At 46.8% G+C, this 15,390-nt stretch overlaps 1 protein-coding gene across 3 annotated transcripts in view; it reads left to right on the plus strand.

Annotated features, from left to right (window-relative positions):
- Window positions 1-8,294, plus strand: part of PAQR8 (progestin and adipoQ receptor family member 8) — a 42,761-nt gene extending 34,467 nt beyond the window's left edge. For all 3 annotated transcript variants that reach the window (XM_060403725.1, XM_012100845.5, XM_042236746.2), the window contains one exon: window positions 3,687-8,294. In XM_060403725.1, coding sequence (XP_060259708.1) covers window positions 3,706-4,770 — 1,065 coding nt within the window. In that variant the 5' untranslated portion in view covers window positions 3,687-3,705 and the 3' untranslated portion in view covers window positions 4,771-8,294. The remainder of the gene's footprint in view (window positions 1-3,686) is intronic.
- Window positions 8,295-15,390: the final 7,096 nt, after the last annotated feature.

Below are 15,390 nucleotides of genomic sequence, written 5' to 3' on the forward strand. Positions count from 1 at the left end.
GATGGGGAGGCAAGGCCAGGGTAGGTGGGAGCGAGGGCATCTTGAGGGTAGAGGTGGGGAGTCAGGAGGGACCTTAGGGAAAGCTGGGTGTGTGTGTGTGCCTGCACCAACGCCATGGTGTCAAGATGTGGTTTCCTCCAAAGTGTGCTCTCCGACTTTATAGCAGGCCCCTCTTTTTAAAAATTTGTGTTTATTTGGCTGCACTGAGTCTTAGTTGCGGCATGTGAGATTTTGTTCCCCAACCAGGGATTGAATCCAGGCCCCCTGCTCTGGGAGTGCAGAGCCCAAGCCACTAGACCACCAGGGAAGTCCCTACAGCTGGCCCTTGGATGCCTGTTTCTGGAAGCGGTGCCCACTCTGTCTTGGTGAAGTTAAGCCTGTCTAAGGGGATAGCAGGGTGCTTTCCTGCTGGCTTAGCAGGTAAAGAATCTACCTGTGTCTATTGCAGGAGACACAGCAGATGTGGGTTCGATTCCTGGGTCGGGAAGATACCCCTGAGGAGGAAATGGCAAACCACTCCAGTAATCTTGCCTGGAGAATGTCCATGGACAGGGGAGCCTGGTGGGCTCCAGTCCCTGGGGTTGCAAAGAGTCAGACACGACTGAGCAACTAAGCACACAGCACTTAGTGGGCAATGCGGGTGGGGCGTAGCAAGGAGCTTCTTCCGGGATTCCTTCTCCCACAGCTCATACCCCAAGTGACTCACCTCTGTTTTTTTCAACAGTAAAACCAGACTGATAAGTTTCATCTGATCTCCCTCCGTGGTTCACCAGACGTGGTAGAAACCTGTCTGTAAAGAGTAGAGCCCTTTAGCTCCCCAAGGCCCCCGTGAGCCTTGCTTCCCCATCAGAGCTTCTCAGCCAACGCAGATCTTAGCTTCGGTGCCGTCCCGTCCCAGGCCCAGCCCTGCAGTGGATCCACCGACCCCAGGGCCAGTGCACCCCACCCATTCCCCACCTCCCCTGCTGTGCTGTCACCAGCTGCCACCGAGGTCAGCTGAAGCGAGGCTGCAGAACTTAAAACTCCGGGCTCTTGGATCCCTCTGCTGGCTGATAGCGGAAGCACTGCTTAGCTTTTCCTCTTTCTCTGTTTTCTTGTTTTTAAATGAATTAAGGTATTCAAATAATACCTGTTTGTTTTTCCCATTTCCCGCTTCCTCTCTTTCTTTCTGACTGACTCTGTAATGCTTAGTTAGTTTCTCTTGGTGTCTTTAATTCCTCTATGGGCACAGTTCATAGCCGGATCCTGGTGGGGGATCCATAGTGGGTGCTGGCTAATCAGATGTCTCAGGACCCGGTACAGAGCAGGCACTGAGCCCTCTGCTCATCAATGCCCGCTGCCTCTCGCACCAACCACCAACCATGTCATAATAATGGCAACATTTTGCCAGTTGAGGATTTGGGACCAAGCCCCATATTGAAGGCATTATAGGCATTATGTCATAAAGTCCTATGTCATTAGCTCTGCTTCCCAGATGACAAAGCCCAGGCTAGCACTGCAGGCATGTTGACAGGACTGCAGGTTGGAGCTCAGATCTCTGGAGCCAGCATCGTCCTTCCAGCCACACAAGTGCCACCTCCTTGGGAGCCTGGCCTTTGACCCTGCTCTCTGCCTGGACATCTTCTACCCCCACACCCCAACCTAAACCGACTTCCCCATTGTCTCTTGGGAATTCTGACTTTTCCTTATAAGTTAGTTCAGGGGTCGTTTGGAAAAGCCCGCTCACCCACCCCTTCCACCTTCTGCTTTGGTTGTTTACAGAGATCTCGTGGTCTGTGGGCAACAAGTATATCTCTCTTATTCGAATTGTTTGGATGTGTGTTCTCTGTTCTATTCATGTATCGCTTATGGGTGGCCCCTGTCCTGTCCTTAAATAAATATATTTTATCAATTGTTAAAACTGCCCTCACCTCTCGTGGGGCACTCATCCCAGGTTTCTGTCATGATTTACCTGTGTATCTGTCCGTCCTGTAGAGTCTGACCTCCTCCAAGGCAGGGAGCAGATCTAATTAGTCTCCATACCCCAGCACAGAGCCCGGCTCCCAGTCATAGCATAGCAGCAGGATTTGACACTCAAACACCCAGCTGGGCCAGGCAGAGTGCTCCTCACTTTGTTTAGAGTCTGTCATTTAACCATCAAAACATCCCACCCAATATGGACAATGATCACCCCATTTTACAGAAGAAGATACTGAAGCTTAGCAAGGTCTGTGACTGGCCCAAGGTCACCCAGGGAGCAGCCACCCAAACGCTTGACTCCAGGTTTCCCTAGACTTTTTATTTACATTTTATTAATTTTCATTCCCTACATTTTTGACCCGATGAGGTATTTTTTTCGCTTTTAATATTGATTAAGAAGTGTGTATGGGAAGATGACATTTGCTTGGCTAACATCTGCAGTGCCCTGAGAAACACTGGCTGTATCCTTTGCTAAAGGACTCTGAAGAAAGGGAGGCCATTTGAATCAATCAGGTTTTGAACTTTTCTGAAGAAAAGAGTTTGAGGAATATGAAGGTATCTGTAGATAGACTGAAAATCCATTGCTTTATTCAGTAACTTCATCTGAAATTTTGCAGCTCTTTTATGAAATAATCACGATGCTCATCTGGTTCATGTATCACCTAAAAATTCCAAGTGCAAGTTAAATATTTTTGAAGCCTGAAACTTATCGCATACAGATATGGGTACACAGGAAAGGCAAGTCCAAAACTACTTGCTTTCCAGAGCATAATTTAAACATACACACACACAATCTTTGCAATTAGATTTCTTGTTAAATTTAGGCCACATGTTAATTTTGTTCAACTGTTAAGATTTCCCAGAATATTCCTTGGTCTTTACCACCCTATGGATGACCTTGAGTTTCAAGTTACTATTGCTTATCTCAGATTTTCAAGTTCACAGTGAAATTAGTGGATAATTTAAGATTAGTGCTCAAGAAATATAGACTCTTATTCATCAAATCAACATTGATCATTTTTGTATTTCAATAAAATACTTTGTATTTTTAGAGCCTGTCTGATTACATTTTAATATTATCTTGTTTAAGGGTGTGTGCTCCTTGTGTTCAACTCTTTGTGACCCCAGAGACTGTAGCCCACCAGGCTCCTCTGTCCATGGGATTTTCCAGGCAGGAATACTGGAGTGGTTTGCTATTTCTTTCTCCAGGGGATCTTCCCAGCCCAGGGATCGAACCTGCATCGCTTGAATCTCCTGCATTGGCAGGCGGATTCTTTACCACTGAGCCATCTAGCAAATATTATCTAGCAAAGCTTTAAAGGTACCCTTAGTTACTTGGTAGATGTCATAAAAATAGGGTTGCTAACATTCCCTTTTGGAGAAGGAAATGGCAACCCACTCCAGTGTTCTTGCCTGGAGAATCCCAGGGATGGCAGAGCCAGGTGGGCTGCCGTCTGTGGGGTCGCACAGAGTCGGACATGACTGAAGTGACTTAGGAGCAACATTCCATTTTACAAGATGCGACTTGGCCTCACACTGTAGAGGGTAGAAGGGATGTCAAAATCAGAACGTCAGGACAGTAAGGGACCTTGGTCCAACTCTATTATTCTACCTATGAAAAAGAATGAGGCTCAAAGAAGCCGTCTACAGCCCCCGCCTGCCCAGCTGCACTAGAAAACCTGCCCCTCTCTCACGGCATCTTTGCCCATTTTTATTGATTCCCGTAGGTAGCAACCCGGGGCAGCCATGACGACCGCCATCCTGGAGCGTCTGAGCACCCTGTCCGTGAGCGGGCAGCATCTGCGACGCCTGCCCAAGATCCTGGAGGATGGGCTGCCCAAGATGCCCGGCACCGTCCCCGAGACCGACGTGCCCCAGCTCTTCCGGGAGCCCTACATCCGCGCCGGGTACCGCCCCACCGGCCATGAGTGGCGCTACTACTTCTTCAGCCTCTTTCAGAAACACAACGAGGTGGTCAACGTCTGGACCCACCTGCTGGCGGCTCTGGCCGTCCTCCTGCGGTTCTGGGCCTTCGTGGAGGCCGAGGGCCTGCCGTGGACGTCTGCCTACGCGCTGCCCCTGCTCGTCTACGTCCTGTCCTCCATCACGTACCTCACCTTCAGCCTCCTGGCCCACCTGCTGCAGTCCCAGTCGGAGCTGTCGCACTACACCTTCTACTTCGTGGACTACGTGGGCGTGAGCGTCTACCAGTACGGCAGCGCCCTGGTCCACTTCTTCTACGCCTCCGACCAAGCCTGGTACGAGCACTTCTGGCTGCTCTTCCTGCCCGCCGCCGCCTTCTGCGGCTGGCTATCCTGCGCCGGCTGCTGCTACGCCAAGTACCGGTACCGGCGGCCCTACCCGGTCATGAGGAAGATCTGCCAGGTGGTGCCGTCCGGGCTGGCCTACGTCCTGGACATCAGCCCCGTGGTACATCGCGTGGTTCTCTGCCACCTGTCAGGCTGCCAGGACCCAGCGGCCTGGTACCACACCCTCCAGATCCTCTTCTTCCTGGTCAGCGCCTACTTCTTCTCCTGCCCAGTTCCGGAGAAGTACTTCCCCGGTTCCTGTGACATCGTGGGCCACGGGCACCAGATCTTCCACACCTTTCTGTCTGTCTGCACACTCTCCCAGCTGGAGGCCATCCTCCTGGACTATAAGGGGCGGCAGGACATCTACCTGCCACGCCACAGCCCCCTGGCCATCTACCTGGCCTGCCTCTCCTTCTTCCTCGTGGTGGCCTGCAGTGCAGCTACTGCAGCCTTCTTGAGACAAAAAATCAAGGCCAGACTGGCCAAGAAAGATTCCTGAGGCTGCCAGGTGGGGCGTGGTGTGGAGGCGGCCTGTCCTGATTTGGGGAGAACTTGAGTCCACAGTAGGAGAAGACTTTGTGTTTTTAAGAGCGGGCTTTTAAATGAGTACATATTTCCAAGGGTGGCTATGGCTATGGCGTTGGGAAGCCAAAGGTTCCAAGAGTTTTGTTATATTGTCGTGAATGAAAGGTTTATCTTTCATCCTCTGGGCTGTAGCCTTACGAGACACAGGAAGGGAAGGGACCTTGGCTAAGGTTCATCGGACACGGAATTAAGAACCATCTTCATGCCTGAAAGTTGAGTAGAATTCTGAATGTCTGTGGCCTCTGGGGGCCAGCCCTGGACTAAAATCTAACTGGACTGAAGAAATTACAAGGTGGCTGGACCACACTGTATTGAAATGGGCATTCTTCAGCGATGCTGGTCTTTGGTGATTGGATACTGGATTCGTCCGACTCCTGGTCCCTTCTCTAACCCGCTTTTCTCAGGATGATGTCTGCCTGGCTGTTTTCTCCAGAGTGCTATTCACTCCTAGCTGTACCTTGCATGGGCATAGCGAGGACGATGAAGCAGTTATGCTTCCAGGAAATGCTTGGATCCAGGCAGACATTCAGGATATTTACTCTCATGTAATACTAATGGAAACGGTACTAGAAAATACAGTGCCAAGAGCCATCAGGAGGCCCAGCCAGCAAGCATGGCTACTGTTTGGTGTCATGGGACCCTTCTGTTTTATCCCTGTGCACTGCAGGATTACTTGATGTCTACTAGGGCTGCCTTACATGCCAGAAGATCTGGAGCTTTCTTCAGATAATATTCTCCAGATTTTGACCAGCATGTTAAAAAAGCCCCTGGTAGAGTGAATTGGTTCTAGGGATCTGATTATTTCAAGAGGAATACAAGGTCCAGCCTCTTAAATAGATGCTGCCCCATGAAGGACCCATGTAACTATCCTAGTTCACGGTCCTTGGGAAAGCATTGTACCTCAGCTTAGAGCAGCTTAAGTCAAGCCCCAGAACAGGCACGTGTGTGTATTCATGCAAGGTTGGTCCCCGAAGGCTCCTCTGGATGAGGCTGGTGAACTGAGCACCCTGTAGGCAGAATGTTCTGCTAGGACATCACTGGCCAGCAGCTTCTGTGGGATGGGGGGGTGGGGTAGGTACTTACAGTTGATGTGTCCTGGCTTCGCAGCCCCCTGAGGACCACCTTCTGCAGTGATCCGGGGAAGGGGGCTGCATTGAAACTCTCCCCAAAGACTGCATTTCCTATCAGTATAAGGTCTCTGTTTACTAAAAAGGGAGGTGGCTTTTCACTCCAGTTTGATGAACCTCCTCTCTTCCTAGGTTACTGTCTTCACATCTTTTTTTTTTTTCCCTTTCTCTTGAGAGATGTGTAGGGTTTGTGCCTTATAAATGAAAATTTACAAACACTTCCCTTAATACACGGCCATGTGGAATTTTCAGTTTGAGGTTACTGGGATAAGAAAAGAGTTCAACCGGTGGATGAAAGAAACTCAGAACACTGGAATCGCTTATCCATCAGAAGACTCTTTCAACCTGTGTTTTTTTGGGGGAAAAAGTTCATCTGAAGCTTTCCTGTAATCTTTATATCAAGAAAGCATAGCAGGACGCCCATGGTGGTCCAGTGATTAGGACTCTACACTTCCACTACAGAGGGTGTGGGTTCAATTCCTGGTTGAGGAACTAAGATCCCACGTGCCATGGGCAGCCAAAAAAAGAGAAAGCATATGTCTTGTCAGCTATGTTGTTTCCTCCTGGTGGATTCCTCCTGGGAATCCTCAAATATCTGAACTTCTGTGCTACCCACATGTCTTACACAAGCTTCTGGCATTCAGGCCAAATTCACCGCCAATAAAGTTAGTGTCCTTGAATGGGATTGAACTGATAAACAAAGGAATAGAAAGTTGCATCAACACAGTGCAGGTAGAGGGTCAGTTTAAAATGGAGACGAGAAAGCATCTGAAATGTTCATAGTTATGGATTTGGAGACTCTCTTCTTGTAAAAGTTGAAAGGAAAGTGTAAGTCAGGCTCTTGAATGTAACCATGGTGCCCATGGTGGACAGAGATCTTTAGGCCAAATGCAAGTATTTTTAAAGAGAGACTTGAGGGGTGATTCTGTATGTCATCCACAGACCAATGCCAGTCTGCGCACGAAACGGTCTGTAACATATACAGAGCGACACTTAAGTTTTTAGATATGAACATAAAATTCATAACATTTTGATTTTAATTTACCCAAGCATTGGTCCACCAAGTGATTGGAAATTTAAAAATAAAAAGTTTTTTTTTTTTTTCACCAGAGATATTTGAAAAGCATTGAGGTAGGAGACTACTATCTCATTAGAAATTCCAGTATCTCAGGAGAAATACAGAAACGGGAAATGCAGGCGTTTTTCACTATTCAGACTCTTGAGGGTTACATACTCCTTTTAAAACAATTTCATTAAAATGACTGAATCAGTAAGGAAGCGACCTTGTTTGTTTAAAAGGAATAATTAAGTATTTAATAAAGGAGATGGTTCTTCTTACTCTACCAAAGCCAACAGATGACATCTACTGGAAATTCTGCTATTATCTCTCTCTCTGTCTCTCTTTTTTTTTACTAAGACTTTCAATCTATTAAAATGTAAATGCCTCTAAAAAACTTAACTATCAGTCAGTTATATCTTGGGAATAAAGTGGATATTGTGTGTACCTCTCTACTCAACATAAGGAGAGGGTATGGCGAGATGCAACCAATTGGGGAACTATTTGCCTGATTCCCTCTTGCAAACGCTTCCTGACCTGTATTTACTAAGAAGTTAATGTTACTGCTCTTCAGATGTTATGGTTTCATCTCCCACGTCGGCTGAAAGTACCTCACTCAGTCACACTACTCTCAATCCTCCAATGGAAGCTTGAAATAGCAGGAGCTCAAACCTGCTATGGAATGGAGGCAGTTCTTTCCTGCCTCTGCTGTCCATCAGTTCCCCAATTGTACCGGGTTGCTTGAAAACTTTAAATTCTTCCGTTGCTGTGCTGTAGTTTCAAGTGAGTCCTCCAGATGGCGCTCAAGTCTTATTCAGAGTAGGTACGGCCATTGTCCCCAAAGCCTCAGCCTAATTGTGTTGGTCCTAGTGTTTAGCTTGATGACTTGGCAAAGAAAACATAGAACTATTTTCTGTTTATATAAAACGACTTTCACAAATGACCATTAAACATTTTGTAAGTGGGTTGTTGTACTCTCAACAGCTACCTTGTGTTTTTGACAAGGTCTGTCTTAAAGAAAAGTTTTATCTAGACAAACATTAGGAGACCAGGACACTTCATAGCCACCTAGAAGTAGGAAAATATAAAAGCCTAAAAAAAGAAATCTCCCTACCCAAACTCCCAAAATACCTGCCCCTCCTCAAATCCCCACTTGGTAGTAGATCAAATTGCACCTCCCTCCCCTCAAAAGCTATGGAGTTGATTTTTCTGAGGATTTCAGTCTAATTGAATAAATATTTCTGATCTCATGGACACTGGTGTTAAATATTCCAAACTTTTGAATTGATGGATTACATTTTTTGAAACCTAAAAATTATGAATCACACTACTGTATACTGTGTGTGCTCGAGTCCTTTGTGGCCCCTTGGTCAGTAGCCCACCAGGCTCCTCTGCCTGAAAAATTGAATTTTCCAGCCAAGAATACTGGAGTGGGCCATTTCCTACTCCAGAGGATCTTCCCAACCCAGGGATAAAACCCACATCTCTTATGTCTCCTGCAGTGGCAAGAGGATTGTTTACCACTAGTACCACCTGGGGAGCATTTATATCATAAGTAACTATGGTTTGAGATGTGTCACCCAACAGCCAAAGGATTCTGTGGCCTATGAGATTTAAATAGCCATGGAAAAGGTGATTCTGTTATCACAATAACAGGAAGAAAATAGCATTCTCTGACTAGAGGCTCTGTTACCAACCAGAGTTCTTTGCCTCCTTAGTCCATAGAAATTGATCAGAGGCCAGATGAGAAATTCAGGCAAGTCTTTGCCTCATAAAAGAGGTATGCATACTCAGTAAGAATCCCCACCGCCTCCCAAAGTCATTGGCTATTTCTCATTTTAAAGTAATACATGCTTTTTAAAGAAAATACCAGGGATTTCCCTGGTGGTCCAGTGGTCAAGAATCTGCCTTCCAATACAGGGGACGCAGGCTAGATCCCTGGTCAGGGAACTAGGTTCCCACAAGCAGCGGAGCAACTAATCCTTTGCACCACAAGGAAGACCCAGCACAGCCCAAAAAACAAAAAAAATGATAATAAAAAAAATTTTTTTAATGAAAATGCCATAAAATAGAGAAAAAAGATACTTCATTGGCCCTTCATTAAAACGAATCCTTTCAGAGTAAGGATAAGCCATGTCAAAATGTCAATAAGTTAATGAGCAGTGTAATATAGAACTTCATGAAAAGCTGGAAATTAGGAACTCCTGGGCAACCTAATACTTTGCATTCTGTAAAGTACAAAAAAATCAACAGTCGGGCTCAGCTCTCAGTCATGTGACACTCCCTTCTGACATTTGTGATGGCATTGTGGCTGGGATACTGGCTCATGACACAAAGCCAAGGATACATTATCTCTCGCTGAAAGAACTCTGAAATGCAAATCGAGCCCTCTGCTGGAAAGGCTGCGGGGGAGGCAAAGCCAGCCTGTGGAACGTCCTGGTTCAACGGCAGTCACGCCACAAACACTGAGCCTGCAGATGCCAGGCCCTGATCTAGGCACCAGAATGCAGCCATGGGCAAAACAAATTCCAGCCCTGAAGGAGCCTTAAACTCAGCAAAGGGGAGTGTTAGTCACTCAGTTGTGTCCGACTCTTTGTGACCCCATGGACTGTAACCCGCCAGGCTCCTCTGCCCATGGAATTCTCCCTGCAAGAATGCTGGAATGGGTAGCCGTTTCCTTCTCCAGGGAATCTTCCCCACCCAGGGGTGGAACCCTGGTCTTTTGCATTTCAGGCAGATTCTTTACTGTCTGAGCCACCAGGGAAGACAAGGCATGAATTCCCTCGTGGCCTAGTGGTTAGGACTCCGCACTATTACGGCCAAGGGCACAGGTTCAATTGCTGGTCAGGGAACTAAGATCCTGCAAGCTGTGTGGCCATTAAAAAAGTAGCTAATGTGTTAGAAGATGATGGTGCCAAGGAGAAAGCAAGGCAGGAGGAGGCAGAGGGATAGGGTGAGTGTGCAGCTCTAACTGGGATCGGGGAAGACTACAGAAAGAGGCAGGGAAATAGCTGTGTTTTATTCTCCAGCAGAGGAAAGAATTGCAAGGACCCTGAGAACCTGCATGAATGAGGAGGTTGGAGGAGTCATCGTGTGAGAACAGAATGTGAGGGCCGTGTTAGGACTCGATCTTCTACTGTGATTTCAGGTTGGAGAATACCAGGGGAGAATCCTGTCTGACAAAATTGTAGAGGAGCCATTTATCTATGTGGACTCATTGCTAACTGCACATGAGCTTTGCTGGCAGAACATGGAGCAGATGCTGTGGTTTGCCAATGGTAACACAAAACCAGGTTATCATTAAGTTATCCCACTTGTGGGCCTGGCTCAATAGATTGCTTTCCTGTGGACACACTCCCGTGCTCACAGGTTTCTTCCCAAATTTCCTGCTATTTTTTAGCGCCTTGAATGCTGACCTCCATTCCCAGAAGGGCTTTGGCATTTCCTTAAGTTCTACTGACTCTGGTTTGTACCGAGGTCTCCCCTGCTCTGGGTAATCCTCCAGGTAGAAGTGCAATGAAACGTCCAGGGCAGAGTCTGCAAATAAGGAATAATAATAACTTGAACAGTTTACATTATTTAATGCTCACCCTGTGCCAAGTCCTTCACTCAGCTGCTTGCTTAAATTCTTCCCTTTAACCCTCATATAATCTCTGGGAGGTAGGTGCATTATGGTCCCTACTTTATAAATGAGAAAACTGGAAGATTAAGTAAAAATTTCCCCAGACTGTTTCCCCAGAATGTTAAGTATAGTATCTCACAGAAACTTAGGCCTTTGATCCAGAGTCCATATTCTTAGGCACAAAAATAAAGTGAATGTAGAAGGCCCTTTGGTCTAACTTTCTTGTTGCCAATTGGGTGAACTGGAAAAAGTATAGAATTGAAAGGGAAATGTCATGAGGATCTTTTTTTATTTTTTTCATGATAAATGAAGTAAAGGCAGTTCGTATTTCATTTCTGGACACTTTGGTCAAGAAAAGTCCCTAGGCTGTGATTATTGGTATAAATACCAATGGTGAGATTCTTAAAAAAAATTTTTTTTAATTTAAACTTTTTATTTTGTATTGGGGTATAGCCGATTAACAATGTTGTGATGGTTTCAGGTGAACAGTGAAGGGACTCAGCCATGCATATACGTGTATCCCTTCTGCCCTGAACTCCCTTCCCATCCAGGCTGCCACCAATAGTGAGATTCTTAAATATTCTTTGTGCTAGAATCCCCTGCAGACCTTGTCACATGAGTCTCAGAGGCTGTAACCACCTGGGTAACCTCCAAGGACCGCAGGCAGCCCAAAGAACAACTGGGCCTGCTCACGTCAATCCCCTATGCTTGTCCTGTGAAGCTTTCCTCAACTTCAGTTCAGTCGCATCGGTGGAGACACTTCCTGCAGTGCTCAGACCCACCCTGACAGGCTGGAAGCCTGATCCTTCCATGTATGTGGTTCCCAGGTTCTCAGCCTGTGGAGCAAACCCCACTGCTCCACTCACTCATTTATTGCTTCTTTTTTTATTGGCATATAGTTGGATCAGCCCTGGGTGTTCTTTTGGAAGGACTGATGCTGAGGCTGAAACGCCAATATTTTGGCCACCTGATGCGAAGAGTTGACTCACTGGAAAAGACTGATGCTGGGAGGGACTGGGGGCAGGAGGAGAAGGGGACGACAGAAGATGAGATGGCTGGATGGCATCACCGACTCGATGGACATGAGTCTGAGTGAACTCCAGGAGCTGGTGATGGACAGGGAGGCCTGGGGTGCTGCAGTTCATGGGGTTGCAAAGAGTCAGACACGACTGAGCGGCTGGACTGAACTGAACTGAACTGCTTTATAATGCTGTGTTAGTTTCAGGAATACAGCAAGGTGAATCAGTTAGACATATATCCACTCTTTTCTAGGTTCTTTTCCCATATAGGCCATTACAGAGTACTGAGTCGAGCTCCCTCTGCTATATAATAGGTCCTCAGTGGAAGTCACTCAGTCGTGTCCGACTCTGCGACCCCATGGACTATACAGTTCATGGAATTCTCCAGGCCAGAATACTGGAGTGGGTAGCCTTTCCTTTGTCCAGGGGATCTTCCCAACCCAGGGATTGAATCCAGGTCTCCCACATTGCAGGCGGATTCTTTACCAGTTGAAGCACCAGGGAAGCCCTAGTCCTTATCAGTTATCTATTTTATATATAGTAGCATGTATACATCAACCCCAATCCCCTAGTTTAACCCCCTCTTCGTTTTTACTTCTTGATTCACATCTATTACAGCTTGAATTATGTCTCCCCCAAAGATATGTTGACGTCCTAATCCTCAGGGTCTCAGAAAGCGACTGCCTTTGGAAGTGAGAGCTGCAGATGTGAGTGATTGGGAGGTGATACTGAAGTAGGGTGATCCCTTAGCCCAGTGTGACTGATGTCCTTATAGAAGAGAGAGACACGAGAGAAGGTGAGGATGCAGGGCCCCGGGATGGCACACAGAGACATGTGGGAGGAACAGCAGAGATGACGGAGGCCGAGGCTGGAGGGGTGGTGGGAACACCCAGAGGCCAGGAGCGGAGGGGTGACCCTGCCGGACCGTGATGTCTGACTTCCGGCCTCCAGAAAGGTTGGAGCATAATGTGTGCGTTCTAAGCACCTCGGTTCTGCTGCTGTGTGATGGCTGCCTTAGGATGTTAACACCTGTTCCAGGTGATCTCAGCTTTTACCTCCATCAGCTGACACAGTCTGGCCGCCCAGTGGCGTGGATCTCTCAGCTCAGCAGGCTCGGGAGGGGCTGGGGGGAGACGAGAACAGGGAGAACCGCCCCCCTCGCCACCCACACCCACTAAAGGAAGGCGCAGATCTGTAGTCTCACGTGTAAACGCAGTGGAGATACTCCGGGAAGCTTATCACGCGTGTGGTGGGAGGATAAATGCAGAGAAGACATTCCGAACAGCCGGTCCCAGCGCTGCTAACCCGACCCCAGCCCGGTGAAGCCGGGGCACCTGGGCCACCTCGGCGAGTTCTCTCTGGGGTCCTGGCCTCTTCTCATCTCCCACAGCCACCCATCCACCTGCCACGGCTGCAAAGTCACAGTCTGCTCACCATCCCCGTGGTGTCAAAAGGAGGTGGTGACCGCGGGGAACCGGACACCGGTCCAGGGCGCTGAGGGAGACCCTGACCCCCAGCCCCCTCCACAGCACACAGGCGAAACGGGTGCCTTTCCGTAACCCAGACTCAGAGTTTGGAGTCCCTCCTACCTGCTAAAGGGATGTGGGGTGTGTGGGTGTTTGTGTGTGTCTGTGTCTGTGTCTTTGTGTCTGTTCTGTGTGCATCCGTCTATGTGTGTGTCTGTGTGTCTTTGTGTATCTATGAGATGCTTTTTGAGTTTGGAGAGTCCAAGAGGAGTGTGGAAAGACTTACGTGATAGCTACCAAGCTTCCTAAATGTTACACAGGCTTTAAAATGCCTAACACACTTGCCCCTTTCTCTGTCTTCAGTTGATCATCCATCATTTTTCCAGTTCCCTGTCTCTCTTCAAAGAGACCGTTCAGAAGAGTCCCCCAGACCATACTAATGGCAGTCACTGGGCACTTCCCACAGGTCTCAGTGCTGGTAAGTGGTAGAATCAGGGCCCAGCCCCAGGCCATCTGGCTCCAGAGTCCATACTTTTTTTTTTAATTTTTAACTTTTTATTATAGAAAATTTCAATATATTCAAAAGTAGACAGAAGTATTTAATGAAGTGTTTAATCATGTCAACAAAGGTCAACTAATGGGCAATCTGGCTTCATCTACCCTGACTCACTTCTCATATTATTTTAAAGCAAATAGCAGACATGTTATCGTTTTCTCCATCAATCACACTTGGGTGTATAAAAGTTTTTAGAGAAGATGAAGACATTCTTGCAAAACCACCATACCAATCATTTCTAAAATATTGAAGAACAATTCCTTAACATTCTCATGTTCAAATTCCCAGCAGTCTCATTAATGCCATCGTTATTTTTAAAGTGCATTTGTTTACATTAGAATCTCAACAGGTCCCACACATTGCAGCTGGTTGATTTGTTACTGAAGACTTTTGATCTATTGGTTTCCCTTCCACTTCACTCTTTGTCCCCTTCCCTGCAATTCATTTGTTGGCAAAAAAGGGTTGTCTGTTCTGAAGAGCTTTCTACAGTCAATACTTTCAACCAACACATCATTCTGCTTCCAGGGAGCTATGATACAGACTCCTCCTTATGTAAGATTTCAGAGAGGGAACAGCTCTAGACCTGAGACCCACTGAGGCTCCCTAACTCCATAAAGTCATAGCTGAAATCTATACCTGTGAATATGTGCTTTTGGGGAAGGCAGAACAGCTTTTGCTAGGTTTTCAAAGCAATTAATGATCACTAATTCTAGCCCAGCCTTCTCAATGTAGAGATGAAAAAAACCAAAAACACATGTAAGGGAAAAAAACTCATGTAAGTTGTCCAAGTTCATAGAAATATTCATGACTCAGGGAGGACGTGAACGTGGCTCTCAGCACTCTCAACACGGCTTGTTACTGTGAGTAACATGCGAGTTCTGTGAGCCTCCGTCTCAGGCTGCGTATGTTCTGTTCCATGCTGGGTACATTCCGTTCCACGCTGGGTACATTCTGTTCCATGCTGGGTACATTCCGTTCCACGCTGGGTACATTCTGTTCCATGCTGGGTACATTCTGTTCCACGCTGCACATGTGAGAGGAGAGAAGGATGAAGAATGGATCGAGATGTTGAGTGGGAGAGGAGGAGACATCTCCCCACGTTCAAGGTTGCCATTTACCTGAATCAGTGGATTCACGTCCTGTCTGCATTTGGAATTCAAACCTGTAACTGACATTACTGTCCCATCACTCTAACACATCTCTTTCTCCATCCTGTGAAATACCAAGGCAGAGAGGTCTCAAAAACAGGATGCCAGAATCAATGATCCCTCACATGCTGAAGGAGGAATATCTTTCCCAGCTGTGCGAGGACTGGGGTTAAGTGTAAGAGATACCCAGTTAGTAACCAGTCATTCACCCATGTTTCCTTAATCTCTTTTGACCTGGGGATTTTGCATCAGTAAAATGAGGGGCTGGGTGGTGGTAATCACTTTCCAAGTTTTTTGACTCTGACCACAGTAATACTCACAATACCAATGGGTGTATTTAAATACATCTTAAAATGTTTTTCCACTGAATTTCACCCACTCACCATTTGATGCATCCTGATAATTAATATTCTATTTCTTTTTAAAAAATAAATTCTGTTTGTCATGATCATTAAGATGATTTAAAGACCTGGTAAAGGGGATACACTGGCAGTTTGAAAAGTATTGGGTGATTTTCAAGTATTCATTTACTTGGTCAA

The sequence above is a fragment of the Ovis aries genome, chromosome 20, assembly GCF_016772045.2.
Source record: "Ovis aries strain OAR_USU_Benz2616 breed Rambouillet chromosome 20, ARS-UI_Ramb_v3.0, whole genome shotgun sequence".
Lineage (NCBI taxonomy): Eukaryota > Metazoa > Chordata > Mammalia > Artiodactyla > Bovidae > Ovis > Ovis aries.